This window comes from Giraffa tippelskirchi, chromosome 1, assembly GCF_054371585.1.
Source record: "Giraffa tippelskirchi isolate mGirTip1 chromosome 1, T2T-mGirTip1v1.2.pri, whole genome shotgun sequence".
NCBI lineage: Eukaryota > Metazoa > Chordata > Mammalia > Artiodactyla > Giraffidae > Giraffa > Giraffa tippelskirchi.
Genome location: NC_137275.1, coordinates 105,089,467 through 105,115,580, shown reverse-complemented (window position 1 = coordinate 105,115,580; position 26,114 = coordinate 105,089,467). Strand labels below are relative to the sequence as shown.

The following is a 26,114-nucleotide window of genomic DNA, read 5'->3' as shown; positions in this document are numbered from 1 at the left end:
CTCAACAAGAAATGAGAAATTTACCAAAGAAAAACACACATGGAGTTGAGGGATTATAAAACTCTTAAAATGCTAAATCTTTTCATAAGAAAAATATAGAACACCTGAAAGATCTCAATTCCTCCTAGATTAATTTATAAATTAAGGTAATACTCAAAAACCTCAAAGCTATTGAAGTGATAGGACCCCAAACTCTGTGTGTGTGTGTGTGTGTGTGTGTGTGTGTGTGTGTGTGTGTGTACATATATATTATATATATGTCTTCAGTCACTCAGTCATATCTGATTCTTTGCAACCCCGTGGACTGTAGCCTGCTGGGCTCCTCTGTCCATGGGGATTCTCCAGGCAAGAATACTGGAGTGGGTTGCCATGCCCCATACACACACATATACACAGTGAAAATACTTCTATATGTTGACAAAGAAATTTTACTTCAAGTAGATTCAACTTAATCATACTTTTGAAATAAATGTGAAATTCCTACTATGATGAGGAATGGCTTAAAACGGTGTAACAATCACACAGACAAATATTAGGTAGCTCTGACTCCATCACTGGGTCAGCCATGGGAGGAGTGATCACCCTTCGGCTGCCCTGTTCTAGACCAGGGATGTGGTGAGAACAAGACAGAGGATCAACAGCATCAGAGCTGCCAGTGGACCAGAACAGGGCTTGGGCTCCCTTCCCCTCCATGCCCTGGTCTCTCTCCAGAGCAGGGAGTGGGGCTCCCTTCCCTCCATGCCCTGGTCTCCCTCCATCACCACCTCCCCAGAGGAGAGGAGACCTGACCAGCATGGCCTCTCCCTGTCTCTACCACAGTCCGAGCAAGCAGAAGGGCCAGAGCCCCACACTCACCAACAGACAGACTGCTTGCTTCATCTTGGGACTGGGCGTTGTCTTCTGTCAGCTTTTCCTGCCAAGGGACCAGAAGAGAAAGTGAATCTCCATTGGTCAGCGTATTGTTGTGGGCATGGTCCAGAGTCCCAGACCCTCTTGGGGGACACATAAGCACCAGAAAAGGGCCTTGAGAAAGCAAGGCGCTGACCCAGGAGTCACAAACCCACAAACCCCTACAGTATCTGGGGGGACACAGTGGGTTCTGCCTTCCCACCTACTCCTATGCTTTGCCCTCCAAGTGGGCACAGACTCATCACATCTGGGCTCTGCTGATGGCACCCAGACTCTGGTGTGATGCTAAGGGGATCTGAGCACCCCTGCCTGACACCCCCCATGCCTCCGGGTCCAGGGTTACAGAGTGAGGGTGTCTCAAACAGTAAGGACAGGGCCAGCGCTGCCAACCGGCCTTAGGACAGCTCTCAACAGGCCCGTCTCCCTCCTACATTCAGCCTAGAGCCCCCAGGCCAGCTGAGAGAGTCAGGGACAACAGTAGAGGACAAACCAGGGACCGTGTCCACCCTGGGCTTTGTTGTGGGGGGAAAGCAGTGACTGAGGGTCTGATGCCGCCAGATGCTGGAGAAACCGACTCACCTTGTGGCAACACTCACTCAAGCGACCTACAAGAGAAGAGACATCCGCTGAGTGGTGGGGACAGCCCTCTTGCCACACCTCCCTCCCTAGGGACAGGGTGCAGGCTGGGGGCTCAGACACTGAACAGAGCCCCGGGCCTGTGACGGCAAGCGGGACATTCCGAGTCTGGACAACCCTCAGGGAGGAGAAGAGAAGGGAGAAAAGGAAATAAAATGAAACCATGGAAAATCTCTGTGCAGCGCTCCTGAACCACCTTCTTCTCCTGCCTCCTCCCACCAGACTCGGCCAGGGGGAAGAGGGGACCGTCAGCTGAGTTGGGGGGACCGATGTGATCATGGTTTGGTAGGACCTGGTGAGGTGGGAGGAGGAGGAGTTTCCTGGGGAACAAGATCAGAGACAAACCAGGAGGAACAGGAGGATTGGGGAGATGGAGGAGGGAGCCAGCACCTCCTCCCTCCCTTCTAGAACCTCACCTTTAAAGTACCAGCATACAGCACATCCGATTAGGATGAGGACAGTGGTGACTCCAAGTCCAGTTACCATTTTCATCACCAGTGAAGTGCATGAGGAGGGAGAGGGAGTGATGGGTAGTCTCTGGCTCATGGCTGCTCGCTCTCCAGGAACCAGGACCTCCCCATGGGCCAGGGTACTTGATTCTTGGTCCACACACTTCATGTTGCTCCAGGGCGTACAGTCCATGACCATGACCTTCCCATCAGGGCACCTGGGTACAGATACAGGGGGACTCATCAGGGACAGCTAGCTGGATGAGGAGAAAGAGGGGGTAGCCTCCTGTCCTGGGTCCCCTGACAAGACTGGAGGGGGGACAGGCTCCTGCTGTCTGCAGGGCAGGGTCCCCTCACTCCCCCTCACTGGGCAGGAGAAGGATCCAGGATTGTGTATTGTGGCCCCCGGGCTCCTGCTGAGTGTTCAGAGCTGTTCTTCAAGAGCTCTGTGAGGGGGGCCTCATCCAGGTCAAGGGTCAGAAGGGTATGGGCACAATTCTGACTCATCTTCCAGTCAAACTTAAATACCAGGCCCTTTCATCCACCTGTTGACTCTTCCTACCAATCTCAGCCAACACTGGAGCGTCAGAGGACAGTGAATTACTATTGGCCACCGAGCCCCCCAGTAGGAAAGATTCAGGTGCTACTGGCGAGCAAGGGCTGGGTGTGAGGCCTGTCGAGTTGGCTCCGGTTTTATAGGAACCTTGAAGGAGCACACACGTGGCCTCATGATGACTTCTGTCTGCTGTCAGCACTTCGGTCTTTCTAGGCCCCTCCTGAGGAGACGTGGGAAGGGGCCACTGGGAAAGCCGTGCAGGACAAACGGGGGTGGTGGGGAGCGCTGCTGCAGGCTCAGGAGACCCCACAGGCACAGGGGAGCTCTGAGAGGTGGGAGGGGCTTCACAGAAGCAGAAGAGAGACATGGGTACAAGGAAACTGGGGTCTCCTGTGGGTTGGAAGCCCCCTAGGCTCCTGTGTCTCACCCGGTGCTGCATTTCTGACAGAATTCAGCTGCATCTTCTCCACGGAAAGTGCCAGGTTTGCATTGACACTCACTGTCCTTGGTGGAGGTGCAGCGGTTTTTTTCTTCTTCTCCTAGAGACCAAAGATAAGGTTTTGCTGTTTGTTGCTGTTTCAATGAAAGAATTAGTGTTTTTCATGGGTGTTTGGAACTTCCCTGGTGGCTCAGGCGGTAAAGCATCTGCCTACCAGGCGGGAGACCCGGGTTCGATCCCTGGGTCGGGAAGATCCCCTGGAGAAGGAAATGGCAACCCACTCCAGTACTCTTGCCTAAAAAATCCCATGGACGGAGGATCCTGGTAGGCTACAGTTCATGGGGTCGCAAAGAGTCGGACACGGCTGAGCTCACGCATGTGAGCCCCAGGACAGAGCACAGGTTCTCTGGCCACAGAGCACGACCTCAAAAACAGTCCTTTCCATCCCTCCCTCCTCTGTCATGATGCGAGGTGTGTTTTCTCCAAGGAAAGCATTTCCTGAAGTTTTCTTTCAAATAGGAAATCACTGAGGCTGCTTATACACTGGGAAGCAAGAAATAGGACTGTACTAGCCTTTCAGGTCATTCTGGCGTTCTTCTCTTTTCCTTTCCAGTCCTTTTCGGTCATAGTTCAACCTTCGCAGGCACACAATTCCACACTGCAAACTGTTTCTGTTTCCAAGAGAAAAAGAAAAAATTTAGACCTGGCCGCAGGCAAACATCTCTCAGCAGGCTAGTGAGAACTTCTTGCACCGACTGACCTGTGAAAACTATCAACCATTTTCAGTTGCCCACGAAGGGCTTTCTTGGTCAAGTGGTCCAGCATCCGCGCGTGCACAAGGCACTCCATGAAACAGCTACAGTTCTGCGGGAGGCCCAGACTGGGCAGCCACTTGTTGCCGATCCACTCATGTTTCACGTTCCTGTACGCAAGGGTCTGCATTCAATAATTAAGGATGGTTAATTGGGGAAAAAATGGAGGAGGCAACGGCAACCCACTCCAGTACTCTTGCCTGGAAAATCCTGGTGACGGGATGATTTGAGAGAACAGCACGGAAACATGTCTATCACCATATGTAAAAGAGATGACCAGTGCAAGTTCGATGCATGAAGCGGGGCACTCAAAGCCGGTGCTCTGGGACAACCCAAGGGATGGGGTGGGGAGGGAGGCGGGAGGGGGCTTCAGGATGGGGGACACACGTGCACCCATGGGTGATTCATGGCAAAAACCACCACCACACCATAAGGAAATTATCCTCCAATTAAAATAAAGTAAAAAGATACAACTGTTTCAATCAGTCAAAACTTTCCTCACACTTCGTACTTTTAACCCATGTAACAGACAGACAGCGTTTTCTATAATCCCTACGGTGAGCAACAGCGAGGTGGCACGCAGTCTTTGACCACCTGACAAGCATCTCCTTGGCGAGCCCCCGGGCAGACACCGTCCGCGGTGCTGGGCTACAGCAGGCCAACAGGGACGCCCCCTGTCCTGGGACGCACGTGCCTTGGGGGGCGGGAGGGGGCAGAAAGCGAACAGGTGTGTGAGAGCGTTTCTGAGCCACGGCTGCTGTGAGGGAGAGGAAGCGGACGGCACGGACTGCAGTGGGACGGGAGGAGGTGGCTGGCTTCAGATGGCGGGGAGGGGAGACCTTCAGACAAACGACTTTTGAGCTGAGACAGAAAGAGTCCACAGGAGCTGGCCTCCCGACCAAAATAACAGCAACAGTGACGACCCACAGCACCCACTTCACCTGCATTTCTGAGGCCGAACCAGGTGAGCCAGCTCGGCAAACCTCCACAGGGCAGCGCGCAGGCTCCGAGGAGCGCCGTTCTGAGGGAGTGAAGGAGCGGTGTGTTACCCGGAGGAGTCACAGACACCGGTCATCAACAGGACTTCAGATAAACAAAAGAGCTCTTTTCACTAATTTCTAATTTTAGAGAAAAGGCCATTTAAGTGTGCAACTACTTTTGAAATTTTAAGGTTTAATGGGACGAAATTATAAAGAATTTTTTAAAAAACTCCCATTTTAATTCCCATCTCATCCAATAAATAATGAAGAACAACATTCTGAAAAGAAGTACAACAATAGAGTCTACTTCATCCAACAGCATTTGTTTCCTTCTAACATTTTTACTTATCAAATAAAAGAAAATTTCATACATTACTCAATACAGTGGATCAATAGACTTGTTTCAATAAGGAAAAATAAAAACCCACCTTTTTCACTTCCTTATAGAGTTCTAGCTGCAACCTCGGAAGATTGGAATCCATCAAAGCCTACAACAAAACACAAGAGATTTGTTCAGAGAAGATACATTCTACTTACTAGCAGTTCTAAGAGTGATGAAGGACAGGGAAGCCTGGCGTGCTGCAGTCCACGGGGCCGCAAAGAGTTGGACACGACTGAGCGACTGAACAACAACCACGAAGCAGTTCTAAAGAAATCTAAAGGACAACTAAAACTTCAATGTTGATGCAAAGGAGAATATAATAGCAACTAAACTGAAAACCTGTTCATTAAGAAAGAAGTATATGTATGCAGGAAGTTACCAACTAGATACAGGTCATTCACCATAATATTTAAAAAAGGAAGGAAAAGAATATTCATTACAATCAAACACTACATAATATCAAAATTAAATGGTAGATAGTTCAAATTCACTCTAAAGCTCTTATATTCAATTAAAGTACATACTTTAATCATTTTTAGTCATTAAAGCACATTCTTTAACCATCGTTTTTAATGATGATCCAACATCAGCAATTCCCTGGAGTCTGCAGAGCAAGTGGGACAGGAGGTGGACACCCAAGGTCAGAGCCCTGATTCCGGCATGGGAACACGCCTCTCCACGCAGAAGCCGCACCCTTCCCAAAGGTCTGGTCCGCCCGTGAGGCACACGTGCTCCCCACCTCAGGGCCCCAGCGACACACGAACCTGCTGGAACCACAGGCTCCTCAGAGCCCTGACCCTGTTGCTCGACTACAAGTCAAACCGAAATGGCCACACGGGCAACTTCAACCCAGGAATAATGGCTGATGGCAACCACCAGCAAGGACACAAAGTCCACGCTGGAGATGGCTTCCCAAGACGGAAAGATCTCTGGGCCCCGCTCTCAGCCGTGAGAACCCTCTCCTCCGAACGGTACTGCCAATGGCTTGTCCACAAGAAGAGAGAGAAGATATAACCAAGCCTCCACAGAAAAGACGTCTTCCTTTCCTGTGATATAAGCATGTGACAGCTATAAACCAAGCTGGTCTTAGCAAACCCACAGAGGCTCAGCGAGCTTGAAAATCAAACCAGGGTCACATTCTGGGAGGTTCTGAATCATGCCTAGGATATTTTAAAATTCTAATTCTACTATTTCAGTTTGGACTACAGTCCCTCAAACAAGCACATCAACACGGACAAGTATATAGTAAAACACGGCTTGGCCAGTAAAACTAGAAGGCATATCCAAGTTTTGTTTCACTTCATAAATGTTTTATAAACTAATGTCAAATGTATTTTATTACAGGAGAAAAGTAAACTTCAAAGCCGAGAAATAGCACTGAATGGGCGCTCACAGCCACAGGCGATGCTAATGCGCCACCTGAGCCCTCCCTGCTCCCGCCTCCACCTCCACACCGGGGTGGACACACAGCCGCCACGTCCAGTCCGTGACAGCCCAACCTCTGCTCCTCACTGGCACCCCAGCACCTCCTCCTGGCTCAGGGCCCCGCCTCTCTTCCCTGGACACTTAGCCTCCCTCATGGATTCTGGGCACAAAGTCTCTCTTCTGTCCAAGGCAGGCTACAAGGCACCACCAGGCTACTTCAACTACCAGGTTACAAATCCTCGAGAGCTCTTCCCTTTCTTCATTCTCTACCAAATAAAGTGCAAACCCCTTGAACTGATCCTCAACATCTCCCGTTCTCTGGTAGAGTCCCCCTCCTCCGTGAGTCTGCAAGCGTTAAGAAGGTCCTAAGGGACGTCCCTAGAGCACTCCTTGCTTCCACTGCAGTGGGGCCCGGGTTCGATCCCTGGTGGGGGAAACCCAGATCCCACATGCCACACAGTGAGCCAAAAAAAGAGAAGGTCCTAAATCTTCTCATTCACCTAACTGCCACCACCTCCGGGGAGCCTGCTCTGCCTCCCCACACAGAAATCACCTCCACCTCCAGACTGCAATGATGAGCTGCCAACATCTCCCAGAACTCAGAACTTACACCATGCGTTCAGGCATTTCTGAACAAACATGCTCCCCGTCTGAGACTGTACATTATCTGAAGGCAGGAGCACACTGTCAGCTGAAACCCCAGGATGGCTGGGGATACAAACAAGGAGAAGGGCAGAATGCGAAAAACAAAGGCAGTTTTCCAAGATAGTAACAATTATGAAAGAACTTCATCTTCAATGGCAGCAGAAAACAGGAAAAGGGAAAAGTGGATTAAAGCTACACTGATCTTGGGTACAAACTCTGCACTGGGAAAGCCTGAGCAAAGAGGACCTGTGTCCCCCGCGCTCCTCACCTCACCTCCCACCCAGGTGGCTCTGGCTTCACCAACCTTTTCTGGGAACTCCTATCTCCCCAGTCACGTCACACCAACTCCAGCCAGAACTCCAGCCAAGCTACCAGAGAAGGCACGTCCTTACCTGTGAACAGTCCTGCCTGACCCAGGACTCGGGAGACGAAGACATCAACGGCGGATTCCACCGCCCGTCCCCTTGCCTTCTCGGGGCGTCTTGGTTTCTCGACAGAGTGACACTCGGTCCAAGAGCCCCCAGAGGCCACTGCCAGCGCCCATCCCTGACCTACGCCCCGCGCAGGCATGAGGGGAAACCCGTTCCCTCTGACTGGGCAGGTACAGCCAGTACCCTGGCAGACACTAGAGTCCCTCCAAACCACACACTATTCGATTAAAAAAGTGCAGACGACCTAAAGGACTTGGCTACTCAAAACAAAAGAACACCAAGTCACGGCTTCTTCCCTTAGCTACAGTGATCGCATCTCAGAGAACACCATCCAGAGGGTTCTTACTTTTATGACTTTGTTGAGGCATTCGTCAGCCACCATCCTGACATCTGACTCCGCGTCATCACTGCACAGCAGAAAAAGTTCCATAGCGATGCCCAGAAGTTTCTGGAATTCTGGAGAATTTCTAAATGAAAAGAGAAGAGAGACTGTCACAGCCAAGAGAACACACGACGATGAAACGCAGTTAGGTTTCTGGTATCCTGTGTGGGATTCTGGAAGAGAAAAAGGACGTTACATTTACCTTACAGGTAAAATTCATCTTAATAATATATTTCATTTAACCCAATGTATCCAAAATATTACTTCAACATGTAATCAACATGAAGAAATTACTGTGCTATAGAACAATCTTTTTTACAGCACATCTGAATTCAGACACAAAATTTTCATCAGAACTATTTCATTTGGGGGCTTCCGTGGTGGTCCAGTGGTGGGACACGGGCTCGCTCCCTGGTCTGCGAAGACTGGCAGGCTCCCACGTGCTGTGGGGACAGCTAAGTCCGGGCACAATACTGAGCCCGCACACCGCGATCACAGCACCCCCCGCCTGCTGCAACTAGAGGAAGCCCGAGAAGGAGCGAAGACCCAGCACAGCCCAAAACAAGTAATTAGATAAACCTTTAAAAGAGAGAGAGAGGGGGGGAGACAGAAATACGTGTGTAGAGATTCCATACAATTCACAGCTGAAAAAGCAGGCTGACTTGTAATTAGCAGATAACCTGGAACTCGGAAGCACAGCCTAGTGATTGCAGTCTATTGCTAGCAATACTGCATTTTAAACTTCAAAGTTGCTAAGAGACTAGCTCTTTAGTGCTCTCAACACACAAAAAGGAATAACAATGATACGACAGAGGTGCTGGCTAACACCAGGTTGCCGCAGTGCATTATACAAGGGAATCAAACCACCAGTGTTGTGGGCCCATTCTCTCTCAATTTTTAAAAAAGACAAAAAGTAGGTTTACATACTACTTCTAACCATGCTTTTAAGAAGCTCTCCAATAACTAAATCAAATACTGTTTTTAAATTTTAATTTAATAAAATAGATAGAGGACTTAGGGAGTCCCTGGTGCCTAGTGGTTAGCACTCTTGAGCTCTTGCTGCTGTGGCCCCAGGTTCGACCCCTGGCGGGGGAACACATTCTGCGAGCTGCACAGCACGCCCCAAAAACACAACAACAACGAGACACAGGGCTAGTCAGGCTATCTATTTCTGCTTGAGAGAGCTTTACAAGTTGGTCTTTCAAGAAACTTGTCCATCGCACTTGCCTGATGCTACAGCGGACAGGAATCCGTCTGCCAGTGCAGCGGACATGGGTTTGATCCCTGGTCCACAAAGACCTCACGTGCCACGGAGCAACTAAACCCGTACCCCACAGACGTTGAGCCTGTGCTCTAGAGCCTGACAGCCGAAACCACTGAAGCCCGTGGGCCTACAGCCTGTGCTCCACAGCAAGAGAAGCCACTGCAACGCGAGGCCTACCGATCGCAACGGAGAGCAGCCCCCGCTGGCCGCAACTACAGAAAGCCTGTGGGCAGCAACGAAGACCCAGCACCGCCAAACAGAATAAACAGTGCTTTTCGAAAAAGAAACGTGCCCATCATCTAAGTGGTTGAATTTACTGGCATCAAGTTCATATTTCCTTGTTATCCTTTTACTATCTGTACAACCTACACTGACACCATTTCCCTTTTCCAGACATTAGAAATTTGTGACTTCACTTTTTCCTGATCAGTCTTATTACTCTTACTGACATTCTCAAAGAACACACTTTTCGTTTTATTGACTTTTCTATACACTTCTGTTTTGAATTTTACTGACTTTTGTTATTTTTAGTATGGCCATCCTTCTGCTCAATTTGGGTCTCATTTGCTTTTTAGTTTTCTAAGGTATACTGAGGTTACTGAAGGTCTGAGACCTTTCTTCTTTTATAAAATAGACGTTTAATGCCATAAATGCCCCTTTAAAATGCTATAGCAGCATATTACAAGTTTTTTAATCCTTCCTTTTTATTTTCACTCAATTCAAAATATTTTCAAATTTCCCTTTTGACTTCCTCTTTGACCCATGGATCATGTGGAAATGTGCTATTTGTTTTCCACATAGTGGGGGCTTTTCAAGACCGCCTTTCAACAGAAGAGTCCCAGACACCTACACTGAGGTCGGAGAGCATGCTTTGTGTGACGTTACTGATTTACGTCCACAGACCTGCTTATGGCCCTGCCAGTCTTCCTTGGCACGTGTCCTGTGGGCACTCGAAAGGGGTCTTCCGCTCTCCTGCATGGAGCTTCTGTAAATGTCGATCAGGACACAGTGGGACAGTGTTTTCAGTTTTCGAGATCCAGATTTTAAGAATTTCTGAGAGGCCACTGACATCTGCCTGTAACTGTGGGTTTGTCTATTTCTCCTTGCAATTCCATCAGGTTTTGCTTCGTGTGTTTCTGAAGCTCCGGACTTCAGTACATACACATTTAGGGCTGTCACGCCCACTTGATGAACTGATGCCTTTACTGTTGTTATGAAATGATGATCCTATTCCAGGTCATGGCCTTGGATTAGAGACCCACTTCGATGATAACAGGGCTCCCCTGGTGGCTCAGCTGGTAAAGAATCCACCTGCAATGTGGGAGACCTAGGTTTGATCCCTGCGTTGGGAAGATCCCCTGGAGAAGGGAAAGGCTACCCACTCCAATATTCTGGCCTGGAGAATCCCATGGACTGTATAGTCCATGGGGCCACAAAGAGTCAGACACAACTGAGTGACTTTCACTTCCACTTGATGGTAATATCAGCTTCCATCTGTTCAGGGCCAACATGGTGAACCTCTTTCCATTGTCTTCCTGTTAACCTATATGAATCTTTATATTTAAAATGTATTTCTTCTAGGCAGCAGAGACTGGGTCTTGCTTCTCGTTTGATCTGAAAAATCTTTTGCATTTCATGTCATTATTGATACAACTAGGTTTATTTTTTATTTTTTGGCCTCAACGGCTCTCAGCTGCAACGCCCAGGCTCTTCACTGTGGCACTCGGGCTCAGCTGTCCTGCAACATGTGGGATCCCAGCTTCTTGACCAGGGATTGAACCCATGTCCCCTGCATTAGAAGGCGGGTTCTTAATCACCAGACCACCAGAAAAGTCCCTAAAACTAGGTTTGAATCTGCCACTGTACTGCGACTTCCCTATTTGGTCCATATGCTCTTTATTGGCCCTCTTCCCTGCCTTCTTCTGGGTTAAATATTGTTTGGGTCAGCTTCAGTTATTTTCCTCACCGTTGCTCATGTTTTCTTGCTTCTTGGCATTCCTGACCATTTCGGATCAGATGCCAGACCTTATACCTTCTATCTTGTTGGGCGCTATACACTTCTGAATTCCGACGTTCTTGAAGTTTGCCCTGGAATGCAACTGTGTTATTCTGAAGGACTAGGGCCGCCCTGGGCTCCGCCTGCAGGCAGGATCAGAACAGCATCTCATCTAGGGCTGAAGTGAGTCACCCCTGCTGTGAAGGCAAACCCTTCTGAGCAGCTGACCCAAAGCGCCAGAAGGATGAGGTTCCCCCTCTGGCTGGTGAGAGCAGGAGCTCTTCCCGCACTTGGAGTTTCAGCACCTGCTCCCTCCAGCCCCTTCAGGTGACTCTACCCGCAGCTCCAGGCCACTGTCTGCAGCAAGACTCAGCTGAGACCTGAGAGCCCTCACGGGTCTCCAGGTCTCTCTGTGCAGCTTGTCCCTCTCTGATCTTCCCCCCATGGTCCCAGCCACCCTGCCTCCTGAGGCCATCAACTCTGCCTCAGCAACCATGGGCTCTCCCGGGTTTCCCCTCCTCCCGTCCTCACTGGAAAACCCCCTCCAGGCAGTCATCTGGGGAAATCCTGAGGCTCATAGCATTAGCTTTCCATTTTTCCAGAGATGCCTAATACCTGATGCCTTGAAAACCACAGTGAATGCATTGTATCCATTATCAACTGCTTTGGGCAGGAAGGCAAACCCTGTCCTTGTCACTTATCTTGTTGTTCAGTCGCTCAGTCATGTCTGACTCTGTGACCCCCATGGACTGCAGCACGCCAGGCTCCCCTGTCCTCCACTGTCTCCCAGAGTTTGCTCAAACTCATGTCCGTTGAGTCGGTGATGCTATCTAACCATCTGAGTCAGAAGCAAAAATCCTTCATAATTTTCTAATTTAATCTTTATCATATTATTATTATATCACCTAGTCACAGATGTAGAAATCATCTTTAATAAAGTTAACTAATATTCCTTTCCATAAATGTATCAAGTTCAATTCCCCTGTAGGTAAGTCATCAAGATTATTTTTCATTCTTTAACGGGATGACTAGCATTGCACCAGTATCACCGGACACTTTCCTAAGGATAAACTCCTGAAGCGACATGGCCAAATCAAACAGGCCAAACTGCCTTTCATTTTTTTAAATATTTATTTATTTGGCTGCGCCGGGTCTTAGTTGCCGCACACGGGATCTAGTTCCCTGACCAGGAATCGAACCTGGGCCCCCTGCATCGGCAGCACAAAGTCTTAGCCCCTGGACCGTGAAATTCCCCAAGTTGCCTTTTAAAAAAGTTGCATCATCTCTGACAAAATCCTGAGGATTGTTTAATGTCTGTAAAGTTGACAGGTAAAAAAGAAACGTTCTGATTTTTGTTTTCGTCTCATTCCAGTGATTACTAGTAAATCTGAACATTTCTCCACAGGAAGCATGAAATAAGTGTTAGCTATTACGTCTACTGGCTCAGTTACATTTCTTCTTTTCCAAACTGCCCATTCATAGTTTTGCCTGTTTTCCTATTAGAAAGACAGCCTTTTTCTTAATGGTTTACAATTTCTCTCTAAAGAAGCTAGTAAACCTTTGATACATATACCATCAATACTTTCCCCAAGTTGCATTTAAGTTTCAGTTTAAAGTAGATTTTGACATACTGAACTATATTCTAGATAAAACACTTTTTTCCTTTATATTGTAAGCATTCCACAGACTAAGATTAAATGTCCTTTTTGTAGTAATGATTTCACTCTCTTACATTTAGGTAATTAATCTGGCATTTACCTTTGCCTGCAATATGAAGAATATTCCCCTAAATACTCAACTGGTTCAATAATCCATCATTTCCACACTAATACAAGATGTTACCTTTATCGGAAATTCGTATCTGCACATACGCACATACACTTTCCCACTTCCTATTCTGTACCTTCTTTAATGTCTAAGAGCTATTTTAATGTCATGAACACCAGGTCTCACCAATTACTGATGGTTTCAGATTTTGTTTGTTAAAACTGATGTATTTATTCTTGCAGATGAACAAGTTCAAAAATATCTCTACTAGAATTCTGATCAAGCTCATTTTAAATTTATGGATTAATTTAGAGAAAGTTTAACTTTATGATAAGGAACTGTTCCCACGTTGAAAAAGCAGTAGTCATCTGTCCCTTTCAGGGAAGTCCATACAGTCCTTCCATAGTTTCTGCATATCTCTTGTCAATTTCTTCAAATATTATATGTTGGTGCTACTATGAATTGGATCTTGAAGCATTATATTTTCTAACAGATTTAAGCTAATATATGGGAATGGGAAATCTATAGATTCCTGTACACTTATTTTTACCCAATCACCTCATCAAGGCCACTTGCTTAGACGAGGGTGTCGAGGTCCTCCCAAAAGGAAACAAGTTAAAAATGAATCCTCACCCTCCACTGGACAGAAAACATCCGAGTGCTGGGGAAAGAGGGCAGTGAGGTTATCTTCGTTTCTGTATTTCTAACAAATTTTCCGGGTGATTCTGATGTTCGTGCGTATGTAGGAAGCAGGACAGACCACCAAATTGAGAGCTGAAGTAGGCTGAGTCACAACACACCTCAAGGACTCGAGAAGCTGCCTGAAATAAGCCCCGAGAGATAACATCAGTACCTGACAGAAGCTGAAGAACGTACCAGAGATCAGGTACATTAGAGGAGAGACCACAGGAAACGCCAGCCACGAAGACTTCCTAAATCATTACCTGTGTATAAAAGATCCACTGCAGCTCTACAACCCGACATTTCTGAAAAGTATGGAGAACATCTTAAAACAAACACGTTCTTTGATCTGATGTGACCAAAGACAACCTCTCTGCCTCCAAAAAATATCCCATTCATCTGATCCTACGTAGCACAAGCACCGCAAAGACCATTAGCATTACTCCATAAAAACAGAACAGACACAGGAATGGAGAAACTATTAACAGCGATTACCACGATTTACGATGGCAAAGTGAACCACAAACCAGTCTTAACATATCTCAACGTACTTCCCAGGTGGCGCTAGTGGTCAAGAATCTGCCTGAATGCAGAAGACACAAGAGATGCAGGTTCAATTCCTGGGTGGGGAAGATCCACTGGAGGAGGGAAATGGCATCTACTCCAGTATTCCTGCCTGAAAAATTACATGGATAAGAGGAGCCCGGTGGGCCGCAGTCCATGGGGCTGCAAAGAGTCAAACATGACTGAGCAATTGAACACACACTCACTCACACACACACACACGCCCCCACACACAGGTGTGAATCTAAGCCAACAGTCCATCAACTCCACTGGGAATTATTAAGAAACAAAGTAAGCGTAAGGCATGAAGCACTCAGAATGGAAAAGGTCTATTTTCTGGGTCCATAAGCTTTCGATGTGAGGTGTTCTTCCTGAGACCTGGATGCTGGAAGGCTGATGAGCACAGCTGTGCGAAGGAAGCAGCAGGCCCCGGGGGTCTGCCAGGCATCTAACGTCCATTCACATAAGAGTCATGGCGGCTTGCAGGACAACGTGCGCCACCACAGGATGGATTTCTGCCTCTCAGGAGCTCATGAGCACTTTCACGCAGCTCTCAACAGCGTCCCACGGGTGTCGCTCCTCCCACAAGAGCTCTGTACACTGAGTTTACACATCAAAGACGAGGCCACAGGGACTCCAAGAAGTTGGCCTCGTCCGAAGCTGCATGGCTTATTCGGAGCGGAGACAGAATTCAAACCTTCTCCCCTACTTTTACTTAGTACTGTTGTCTACAATAGCATGCTAACTTAGAATTTTTGTATTCTTATTTTCAGCACATATTCTCACTTGTCACTTCATTTCTTCCCACAATATTTCTACAAATTAGATGAAAACAGTAATCATACACTGTCTTTCAAAATGGCATTGAGTTCAACTAAAATGAAATAGCCTACATGAAATCACTTTGAAAGCATAAAATACAAGTGGCAAGTATAAAATACAAGTGGCAATGTGCCACTAAAAATAAATGAATCACCAAATTTCTGTCAGTACGAAAACCAAGGTGATTATTCTTAGAGGTTTTTCTAATAGATTACAAAGAGCCCTTCCCAACAGGAGAAGAACATGAATGATTTACTCCAAGAGAAAGTACTTACTCCAAGAGAAGTATTTCACACGTCCCATCCGAGTAACGGAGTTCAGAAACCATAAGCACATCTGTTTCCTACTCACTCATTTAGAGACAGGCTTAAAATAACTACCACCCACAGATACAAGGAACAGTACTCAGAAAGAGAGACAGACAGTAAAAAGCAAGGAGAAGGAGGAGAATCAGCAAAAAAGCGATACAAGAAGGTGCTGCCTGCTCACCCCACAGGAAAGCCTGAGCCAGGGAGGTGGGCCTCCGGTTAACGCCCATGATCCCACCATCCCAAAGCTGTGATGAGCAGGGAGCACCCCCACAGGGCGGACAGGGCAGAGCGCAGAAGAAAAGCAACCACGAGATCCCAGTAATCGGGCAGGCTCTTGTTCCCACACCGCAATAAGTAAAATACAAACATGCTGTTCAGTTATCCAAATGGTTACAACGACACGGTGTAAGATTACAAGAAGGAAGCATTACTCATTACGGTGTCTGGAAATCCTCCATATCCACCGCCAGAAGGGGGAGGGGTCCCGTCAAGGTTTCAAAACAACTGGGGCGACGAAGAACATTCTAGCCCATTAAGGATGAAAACACAGAAGTGTTCTATTTTCACTAGAAAGTTCAAAGTGCAGTTACCTGAGAGACTGTGCCACTATGTTTTCACGTATTGTCAGACAATGATTCACACGGTCTTGGTGGCTGAGAGTTCTTTCTTTCTAAAAGGGGGAAAAAAAGAGTAAAGGAAGTTAGTGTTGTCCACTCCATCTATTTCTACGTGGCATTCATTCATTCATTCAACACAGCTTCTTTGACTCCAAGGAGTAAAACCGTGCGGGGGCAGGGTGCTCTGAGGTCAGAGAGGTGGGGTGGGCCGAACCCCGGGTTCCCTCCAGGACTGGGCTCCACAGAAAACTCAGGGGGCGTCACTAACACGCCTGCCTTCTCTGCTGCAGAGAAAAGAAACTGCAGCGCCAACAGGGCTGGCCCAGGATCACGTGGACAGAGGGAGCTTCAATTCAGCGCAATAGTATAACACCTACTCTACACAGCAGCCCCCTCGCAAAACCACACGGACGGACGAGTCAGCCCCACACAGGCCTCACACGATGAAGTATGAGAGAATGTATTAACACAATGGCTAAGTGCTCCTATATCTCTGAATGGCTACAAACAAGTACCCTGCCCAGAGCCTTTCTCAAAAGCCTCCTAGTGAGACTTTTCAGTCAAAATTTTAAAAAGGAGACAGACTGGCCAAGAAGATGAGATAAAAGGTGCCTGCTTCTCACCCAAACCTATGACTTCAGAGGTCTCTTAAGCAGGCACCGGAGAAATACAGAAGACAGGGATGATCCAAAGAGGAAGCGAAAAAGAAATCAGGCTTGATGATTACATCCAAAAAAGGATCCGAGTGTCTGACAGCTACCAGGACATGGTACTAACTAGCAACAGTGAGACCAGAAGACTCCTACGTTTTTGAGGGAATTCTATAAAGAATACCAAAGAGATTAAAATACTAATTGACCAACACCTCCGTTTAATCCCTAATGCAACTGCAGGCCGGAGAAGGCAACGGCACCCCACTCCAGTACTCTTGCTTGGAAAATCCCATGGACGGAGGAGCCTGGTAGGCTCCAGTCCATGGGGTCGCTAAGAGTCAGACACGACTGAGCGACTTCACATTCACGCACTAGAGAAGGAAATGGCAACCCACTCCAGTATTCTTGCCTGGAGAATCCCAGGGACGGCGGAGCCTGGTGGGCTGCCGTCTATGGGGTCGCACAGAGTCAGACACGACTGAAGCGACTTAGCAGCAGTAGCAGCAGCAGCAACTGCAGGCTCCAAAAAACTACACGTGAAGGAACAGACTCTTCCAATTGTGCAAACCAAGAAAGACACACCCTCAAAAGGCAGTTCAGACGTGGCCAGGGAAGAACATGGACAAAGAAGAGTCTCCCGAGCGGAAAGTCAGGGCCCAGGAGAAGGAAAGACAGGCCTGGATGAGAGGCCAAGTCCATGGTGTGCAGAGAGGGGCTCCCAGTCAGCAGCCAGTAAGTCTCTCACCACATGGACAGGTGACCATGTCCCCCACTGGTCTCCTTCCTAAAAGAGACTCGCTGATGAGCTGTGCTGTGGGCTGCTAGGCACCCACCAAAACACCGTGCTTCCCTTCTCAGACACGAGCTTCCTGCTGACAAGTCCCACAGCCCGGCTTCCCTGCAGCCAGGCACACACAAGTGACTGTTCACACAGATGAAACGGGAACACAGCAGCGAGTGGAGCTTCTGCCTGTGGCTTGCCCAGGGCACCACCCCCTCCTTTTAGCTTCCCCCAACTGGAACAGACACTTCTAACACCCAGTTTCTGAACGTACAGACAAAGACAACAAAAAGGCTGCAGGGTGACAGGATGGAAGGAGCCTGGGTCCTGAGTGGCAGGAGGAGGCAGAGGCCTTTCACCTCCCGCCCACCTGAGTCACTCACTTCAAAAGTGCTGGGATGGAAACAATCCAAATGTCTCAGTGGATGGATAAACAGCTGCCACGGAGTAACGGAATACTGCTTAGCAGTGAAAGAAGCAAACGACTGACACACACAAGGATGAATCTCAATGCATCTGCTTCAAGGTACACAGGGATGATTCAATTTATGCCACAGTCTTTACCTTTAAGGGAATGTAAACTGGTCTGAAATTTACAGGGTCCTGGCAGGGGAGGAGTACACTAAAAAAGGTACCGATGAGTGAACTGGATTCCAAACTGGGAAAGGAGTACGTCAAGACTATATATTGTCACCCTGGTTATTTAACGTCTATGTAGAGTACATCATCCGAAATGCCAGGCTGGATGAAGCACAAACTGGAATCAAGATTGCCAGGAAAAATATAAATAACCTCAGATATGTAGGTGACACCAACCTAATGGCAGAAAGTGAAGAGGAACTAAAGAGCCTCGTGATGAAGGTTAAAGAGGAGAGTGAAAAGCTGGCTTAAAACTCAACTTTCAAAAAACTAAGATCACGGCATCCGGTCCCATCACTTCATGGCAAATAGATGGGAAACCAGTGGAAACAGTGACAGACTTTATTTTCTTGGGCTCCAAAATCACTGCAGATGGTGACTGCAGCCATGAAATTAAAAGACGCTTGCTCCTTGGAAGAAAAGCTATGAAAAACCTAGACAGCGTATTAAAAAGCAGAGACATTACTTTCCTGACAAAGGTCCATCTAGTCAAGGCTATGGTTTTTCCAGTAGGCAGGTATGGATGTGAGAGTTGGACTGTGAAGAAGGATGAGCGCCAAAGAACTGATGCTTCTCAGCTGTGGTGCTGGAAAAGACTCTTGAGAGTCCCTTGGACCGCAAGGAGATCCAACCAGTCAATCCTAAAGGAAATCAACTCTGAATATTCATTGGAAGGACCGACGCTAAAGCTGCCTTTTCATACTGTTCATGGGTTCTCAAGGCAAGAACACTGAAGTGGTTTGCCCTTCCCTTCTCCAGAGGACCACGTTTTGTCAGAGCTCTCCACCATGACCCGTCTGTCCTGGGTGGCCCTACACAGCATGACGCATAGCTCACTGAGTTAGACACGGCTCTGGTCCATGGGATCAGACTGGTTAGTCTTCTGTGACTGTGGTTTTCATTCTGTCTGCCCTCTGATGGAGAAGGATAAGAGGCTTATGGAAGCTTCCTGAAGGGAGAGACTCAGGAAAGACTGGGGAAGACTGACGGCAGGAGGAGAAGGGGACAACAGAGGCTGAGATGTTTGGATGGCATCACATACTCAATGGACATGAGTCCGAGTAAACTGCGAGTTGGTGATGGACAGGGAGGCCTGGCATGCTGCAGTCCAGGGGGTTGCAAAGGGTGGGATACAACTGAGCAACTGAACTGAACTGATGCTGAAGCTCCAATACTTTGGCCACATGATGTGAAGAGCCGACTCTTAAGAAAAGACCCTGATGCTGAGAAAGATTGAAGGCAGGAGGAGAAGGGGGTGACAGAGGATGAGATGGTTGGATTGCACCACTGACTCAATGGACATGAGTTTGAGCAAACAAACTCTGGGAGATTGTGAAGGACAGGGAAGCCCGGGGTGCTGCAGTCCATGGGGTTGCAATAAGTCAGACATGACTGAGGGAGTGAACAACAGCAACTATATAGATATGTGTGTGTGTGTGTGTGTGTATGTATGTGTACATCAGACCTCAGTTTGAAAAAGAAAGTACTATGAGAGTTTAAATGCTCTCTTCTTTGAGCCACCACATTAAAGTCTCGATTACAGCAGCTCACCTAGTTGAAGACCTTAAGTCATCAAGAAAATTAAAGAACACTGACCTCTCCCAACAAGTTAGGAGGCAAACGAACTCTCTTCTGTATGGCTCCCTTCCAAAGTGAAAACCCACAAAGGCCTTAAATGAGCTGCATTCACACACCCGGTCTCCCAGCTCGACTGGCAATGACCCCTCTGTGGGCAGCCTCTTACCCTAGGGTCTAAAACAACTCCTGGGGGGATGGCCATCAGAAAAAGCTGACAAACACTAAATTGAGTGCACCTCACTATCTAAGATGGTCACAACAGAAAAGTGATCAATACAAATATAAGCTTTAAAAAGAACTGTGTCTCTCTCCTCGTATGTGGACTAGGCCACAAGAATACAGGTAACAAAAAATGATACCACTTTCTGAACCTGCTGCCTGATTTCCTTAAGACTCACATGTGCTGCACCCGCGGCCCCATGCTAGAATTTGAGCAAAATTTATGAGACAAGCAAAAAAGCAAAGACCGAATACCAATTTCACCCATCAAAATAAAAGTACACTCCTGTGTTGTCTGCTTGGGTCTAGCTCCTCCTCTGAGCTCCCTGTGGGGATAGAGAGAAAGATGTGTGTGTGTGTGTGTGTGGATAGAGAGAAAGATGTGTGTGTGTGTGTGTGTGGATAGAGAGAAAGATGTGTGTGTGTGTGTGTGTGTGTGTGTGTGTGTGTGTGTGTGTGTGTGTGTGTGTGTGTGTGTGTGTGTGTGTGTGGTGTCCGACTCTTTACCACCCCATGGACTGTAGCTCACCAGGTTCCTTTGCCCACGGGGTTTTCCAGACAAGAATACTGGAGCGGACAGCCATCCCGTCTCCAGGGGAACTTCCTGACCCAGGGATCAAACCTGTATCTCCCTCTCTTGCATTGCAGGCAGATTCTTCACTGCTGAGCCATCGGGGAAGCCTGCCCTATTCCCCCAGGGCTCCTGCCCCAGGCCCTGCCATGAGCCAGCACCACACTCTGGAAGGAACGGTTCCCACGGTTACCTCTCCAGGGATGACAGACTCACTGAGAACAAGCGCGTGCCTCTCACGGGCACTCAGCCCAGCACCTACACTGGACAGGTGTTTCACAGACAACAAAGGAGTGGGCAAGTGCTTGCCGTACAAGAGTAGGTTGAAAGTGAAAGAAAATGAAAGTCACTCAGTCGTGTCTGACTCTTTGCAACCCCATGGACTTAGTCCATGGAATTCTCCAGGCCAGAATACTGGAGTGGGTACCCTTTCCCTTCTCCAGGGGATCTGCCCAACCCAGGGATCAAACCCAGGTCTCCCGCACTGCAGGCAGAGTCTACTGGCTGAGCCACAAGGGAAGACCAAAGGAGTAGGTTAAATACACAGTAAAACTGACTCAAAAGTCTTGAGTCAATCTTACCAACAGGTTTCGGAAGATAAATGATAATTATGTTAACCTTGAGTTTCTAAAACCAAGAGATGGAAAGAGAAGTAGAAACAGCAGAGCTTAAAAAAAGAGAGACCCTGAAGAGCAGTCCCACGCGACTGAGCTCAAGCAGCTTGTGGAGTCCCAGCTGCAGCCCTCAGGTGTGACCAAGACGTCAGTGACGGCCCGTCTGTGACCCTGACTGTCACAGCTTTACTGCCAGAAAGGGTGAGTACACGTCCCATCACGGTCAGCTACGAAGAAAGCGCATGTTTCAGATCTCTCTTCTAACTCATCCAAAGTCACTTCCCAGCAATCCACACCGATTTGAGGGGGAAAACATCTGCCCTGATTAAATTTTACTCTTTTCTGCACTCAATAGGTAGCTCTAAAATCATAAAATTCTTCAGGTAGATGGATGGTCTTCAGTGGTGACTGATCTTATATTAAAATTCAAACAATAATGACTAGGTGGCGCTAGTGGTAAAGAATCCGCCTGTTAACGCAGGAGAAGCAACAGCTGTGGTTTCATCTCTGGGGAGAGAAGATCCCCTGGAGAAGGAAATGGCAACCACTCCAGGATTCTTGCCTGGATAACTCCATGGACAGAGGAGCCTGGCAGGCTACACAGTCCATGGGGTCACGAAGAGTTGGACACGACTGAGTACGCATGCACGCACCTATTTTGAGTGAGGAGCATAAAAACAAACTACCTGATTGCTACCTAAATAATTATGACAAAATCTCCGCTTTTATCACACTGAAGAATCAGTTCAGTTCAGCTCAGTCGCTCAGTCGTGTCCGACTCTTTGCGACCCCATGCATCTCAGCACGCAAGGCCTCCCCGTCCATCACCAACTCCCAGAGTCTACCCAAACCCATGTCCATCGAGTGGGTGATGCCATCCAGCCATCGCATCCTCTGTCGTCCCCTTCTCCTCCTGCCCCTAATCCTTCCCAGCATCAGGGTCTTTTCCAATGAGTCAACTCTTCGCATGAGGTGGCCAAAGTATTGGAGTTTCAGCTTCAACATCAGTCCTTCCAATGAACACGCAGGACTGACCTCTTTAAGGTTGGACTGGTTGAATCTTCTTGCAGTCCAAGGGACTCTCAAGAGTCTTCTCCAACACCACAGTTCAAAAGCATCAATTCTTCGGCACTCAGCTTTCTTCACCATACAACTCTCACATCCGTACATGACCAGTGGAAAAACCACAGCCTTGACTAGATGAACCTTTGTTGACAAAGTAATGCCTCTGCTTTTAAATATGCTATCTAGGTTGGTCATAACCTTCCTTCCAAGGAGTAAGCGTCTTTTAACTTCACGGCTGCAATCACCATCTGCAGTGATTTTGGAGCCCCCAAAAATAAAGTCTGACACTGTTTCCCCATCTATTTCCCATGAAGTGATAGGAGTAGATGCCATGATCTTAGTTTTCTCAATGTTGAGCTTTAAGCCAACTTTTTCACTCTCCTCATTCACTTTCATCAAGAGGCTCTTTAGTTCTTCTTCACTTTCTGCCATAAGGGTGGTGTCATCTGCATATCTGAAGTTATTGATATTTCTCCCAGCAATCTTGATTTCAGCTTGTGCTTCTTCCAGCCCAGCGTTTCTCATGATGCACTCTGCATATAAGTTAAAGAAGCAGAGTGACAATATACAGCCTTGACGTACTCCCTTCCCAATTTTAAGCCAGTCCGTTGTTACATGTCCAGTTCTAACTGTTGCTTCTTGACCTGCACACAGATTTCTCAGGAGGCAGGTAAGGTGGTCTGGTATTCCTATCTCTTCAAGGATTTTCCACAGTTTGTTGTGATCCACACAATCAAAGGCTTTAGTGTAGCCAACGAAGCAGATTTGTTTTTGGAATTCCCTTGCTTTTTCTATGATCCAATGAATGTTGACAATTTGATCTCTGCTTCCTCTGCCTTTTCTAAATCCATCTTGTACACCTGGAAGTTCTCAGTTATGTACTGCTGAAGCCCAGCTTGAAGGATTTTGAGCATTACTTTGCTATCATGTGAAATGTGTCTGCCACAGGAGACTGTCCGCAGACACCCATCCAGGTTCTGGCCAGCGTGACTGCGATGCCCGTGAAATGGACATCACTCGCCCCGACGATTAACCTCTCCCTCAGCAAGATGTGATTTATTTCCAACTGCAGACAAGTAATAAACTTCAGTCCACTCGTCCCACTATGGAAGGCCGTTTTATTGTTTCTTGTGTGTTAATAACAACCATCTAGGCTAAGTTCACACTTACGGGGCGACCACCGCTCATTTAAGGGGCCTGCAGACCGCCTTGAACTGAGACAAGCCGGTCTCTTTCCAACACTTCAGTCTTCTGCTGCGACCCCCGAACTAAACGAAAAGCCCTGAGGCTACGGGAAGACAGGCCCGACTGACTCCCAGCCTGTTTAAAGGGGGCCCCGCCAGAGGCTCCCCATTGGAACGCGCGCGCTCCCCCGCCCTCCAGCCCGACGTCCCCGGGCATGAGGTCACCACTGTCCCTGCATCACTCGGGCTCCCAATTCCCGGCTCCTCGGGGAGCGGCCAGCGCCCGCGCGGCCCTGCTCCCCTCAGAGCAGAAGAGTGGGGGCTGGACGCGGCCTCGGCTCGGCCGAGTCCTGCTCACAACGCAACCCCGGTTCCTCCCCAAACTGGGCAGCCGGGAGGGCAGAGGGCCGGGGCCGCCTCCGTGCCTCCGCGGGAGGCTGGCGAAGGCCGGGGAGGGCTGGGGCCGAGCTGCGGCGGGTCAGTACTCACGGTCGGTGCAGCGGCTCCTCGGCCACGGCCGGGCATAGCGGCGGCGGCGGCGGCGGCTGAGGCGGCGGCGGCTGAGGCGGCGGCTGAGGCGGCGGCTGCGCCTGCGGCGGCGGCTGCGGGGGCTGAGGCGGCTGAAGCGGCGGCGGCGGCGGCGGCTGCTGCTGGAAGGACTTAAGGGACTCGAAGGCCTTCATCAGCTTTTCCAGGGTCGCCATGGCGGCCTGCGGCCCCGCGGGGACAGCGCCCGGAGCCCTCGAGCTGGCTTGCGGCTCCGCTCAGCAGCGCGGCAATGAATCAGGCTCGGGGCCGACGGCAGGAACGGAACACAGGCGCCCGGCCATCTTGGGTCCGTCCCGGCAGCCACCTCGGCCATACGCCCCGCGACGCTCCGCCGTTGGGCGGGGCGGGGCCAGGCCGGCGGGATTGACAGCCGGAGGCGGCGGCCTCAGCAAAAGGCCAGACGCGGCGCCCGCCCGGCTCTACGCGTCCGCCGTCTCGCCTCCTGGAGCCGCCGAGGCCACAGACATCAGCGCGCTCCTCCCAGGAAAAAACGAGGTGGGCCGTGCGGACGTGGGGGGTCGCGACGGCGGGGCGGGGCGGGGCGAGAAGGGGCGGGGCGAGAAGGGGCGGGGCGCGTCGCGGCGGGGCGGCGGGGGCGGCGGGGGCGGCGGGGGCGGCGGGGCGGCGGGGGCGGCGGGGCGGATGGTCGTAGGGGCGGGGGCGGAGGGTCGTAGGGGCGGGTCCGGCGGGGCGGGTGCGCGGAGTGGCGGAGGGGCGGAGGGGCGGAGGGGCGGAGGGGCGCGGAGGGCCGGGGGTGCGGAGGGGCGGAGGGGCGCGGAGGGCCGGGGGTGCGGAGGGGCGGAGGGGCGCGGAGGGGCGCGGAGGGGGGCGGAGGGGCGCGGAGGGGGGGCGGAGGGGCGCGGAGGGGGGGCGGAGGGGCGCGGAGGGGGGCGGAGGGGGGCGGAGGGGGGCGGAGGGGGGCGGAGGGGCGGGGGCGCGGGGGCGGAGGGGCGGGGGCGGACTCAAACTCGTGCCCATCGAGTCGGTGATGCCATCCAACCATCTCATCCTCTGTCATCCCCTTCTTCTCCTGCCTTCAATCTTTCCCAGCATCAGGGTCTTTTCCAATGAGTCAGTTCTTCACATCAGGTGGCCAAAGTATTGGCGTTTCAACAGTAGCAAAATAGTCTTAATTATATTTATTCTCAGAGGTAGACTCAATGTCTGTTCCCTTGTGGACTGGCTCCTACTGTTGATACTCATTAGTTAACAGTACTCAAATAAAATGCAAATTTAGTGAGATGCATGAAAAATATGAGCTTCCCAGGTGACACAGAATCTACCTGCCATTACAGGAGATGCAAGAAATGCAAGTTTCATCACTGGGTCAGGAACACCTCCTGGATAAGGAAATGGCAACTCACTCCAGTATTCTTCCCTGGAGAATCACATGGACAGAAGAGCCTGGCAGGGTGCAGTCCACGGGGTCTCAAAACAGTCCGACAGGACTGAGCGACTGAGCGCACACACCCACATCATGGCATTAGTTCTATTTTATTTGTCAATTATTGCCTTTTTCATATGTATGACCTCATCCTTGAGATGTTAATTTTTATAATTCAACTAACAGCTTTATAAAATGGTCATCCATTCAGAAGTAACCAAAGATTAGGGAAGTGTCCATGAACTTAAAATAAAAAAAAAAAAGATATGTATAAAAAAACTAAGAAATATGAAAATAATAATCAACATGATGAACAAAACATATTAATGTATATAGAGAGAAATTATCTATCAATGCAGTGAATATCTTTGTTATAACTAGAATTATCTGATTTGAATAGGAAGTAAGGCATTATTTCCCTGTACATAGGCAAAGGAAAAGCTAATTTTTAAGAGTCTTATAGAGGGGAAACAAGCACCAAATAGAGGCTTAACTAGTTGATATTTATGCTCCTTGGGGATCATAGGTTTCTGGGTGTGATATTATGCTATTGACTCTTGAGCCAGAAAGTATATGATACAGATCCAGTAGTTCCAGAGCTGGTTTACCAACAAAATGGATGATAGAAATCAGGGACAAACTATTAAACATGGGTAAGAAAAAAAAACAAAAACAATAATGTACAAAACCAGAAGATAAACCTATAGAAAGAACAGGATGTGGCTCACAACCAGAAACATCAAAGCAGACAGCAGACACGAGGAATGGGCTTGTGTCCCCACAAAGATGATGGAACTTCAGGTTCTCTT

At 49.0% G+C, this 26,114-nt stretch overlaps 2 protein-coding genes across 13 annotated transcripts in view; one reads left to right on the top strand and one right to left on the bottom strand.

Moving 5' to 3' along the window:
* Positions 1-599: 599 nt before the first annotated feature.
* On the bottom strand, positions 600-24,211 carry LOC145515736 (uncharacterized). Its single transcript, XM_081517052.1, has 13 exons — positions 23,862-24,211; positions 16,042-16,121; positions 8,011-8,131; positions 5,210-5,269; positions 4,743-4,822; positions 3,750-3,911; positions 3,563-3,660; positions 2,978-3,089; positions 1,962-2,212; positions 1,626-1,865; positions 1,489-1,514; positions 856-913; positions 600-649 (listed from the first exon to the last, which is right to left on the bottom strand). Exons 1-13 carry the CDS (start codon positions 23,895-23,897, stop codon positions 600-602), a joined length of 1,374 nt encoding a protein of 457 aa, XP_081373178.1. The 5' UTR covers positions 23,898-24,211.
* The window catches only part of LOC145505463 (uncharacterized), an 82,458-nt gene continuing 80,020 nt past the window's right edge, over positions 23,677-26,114 (top strand). For 7 of the 12 annotated variants that reach the window (XM_081487730.1, XM_081487668.1, XM_081487709.1 and 4 more), the window contains exon 1: positions 23,980-24,416. In XM_081487730.1, the coding sequence (XP_081343856.1) occupies positions 24,075-24,416 (342 nt within the window). In that variant the 5' untranslated portion in view covers positions 23,980-24,074. Of the gene's footprint in view, positions 24,417-25,216; positions 25,979-26,114 lie in introns of those variants that run through there. The other 5 variants (XM_081487648.1, XM_081487659.1, XM_081487619.1 and 2 more) reach the window with 2 other exon arrangements.

Bases quoted from the DNA above. Each gene is read 5' to 3' on its own strand.
- LOC145515736 (XM_081517052.1), bottom strand. From the start codon at position 23,897: ATGCCCGGCCGTGGCCGAGGAGCCGCTGCACCGACC. The intron at 8,132-16,041 runs GTAACTGCACTT...CTTTTCATTTAG, and splicing joins ATAGTGGCACAGTCTCTCAG to AAATTCTCCAGAATTCCAGA. The intron at 5,270-8,010 runs GTAAGAACCCTC...GTTTTGTTGTAG, and splicing joins GCCTCAACAAAGTCATAAAA to GCTTTGATGGATTCCAATCT.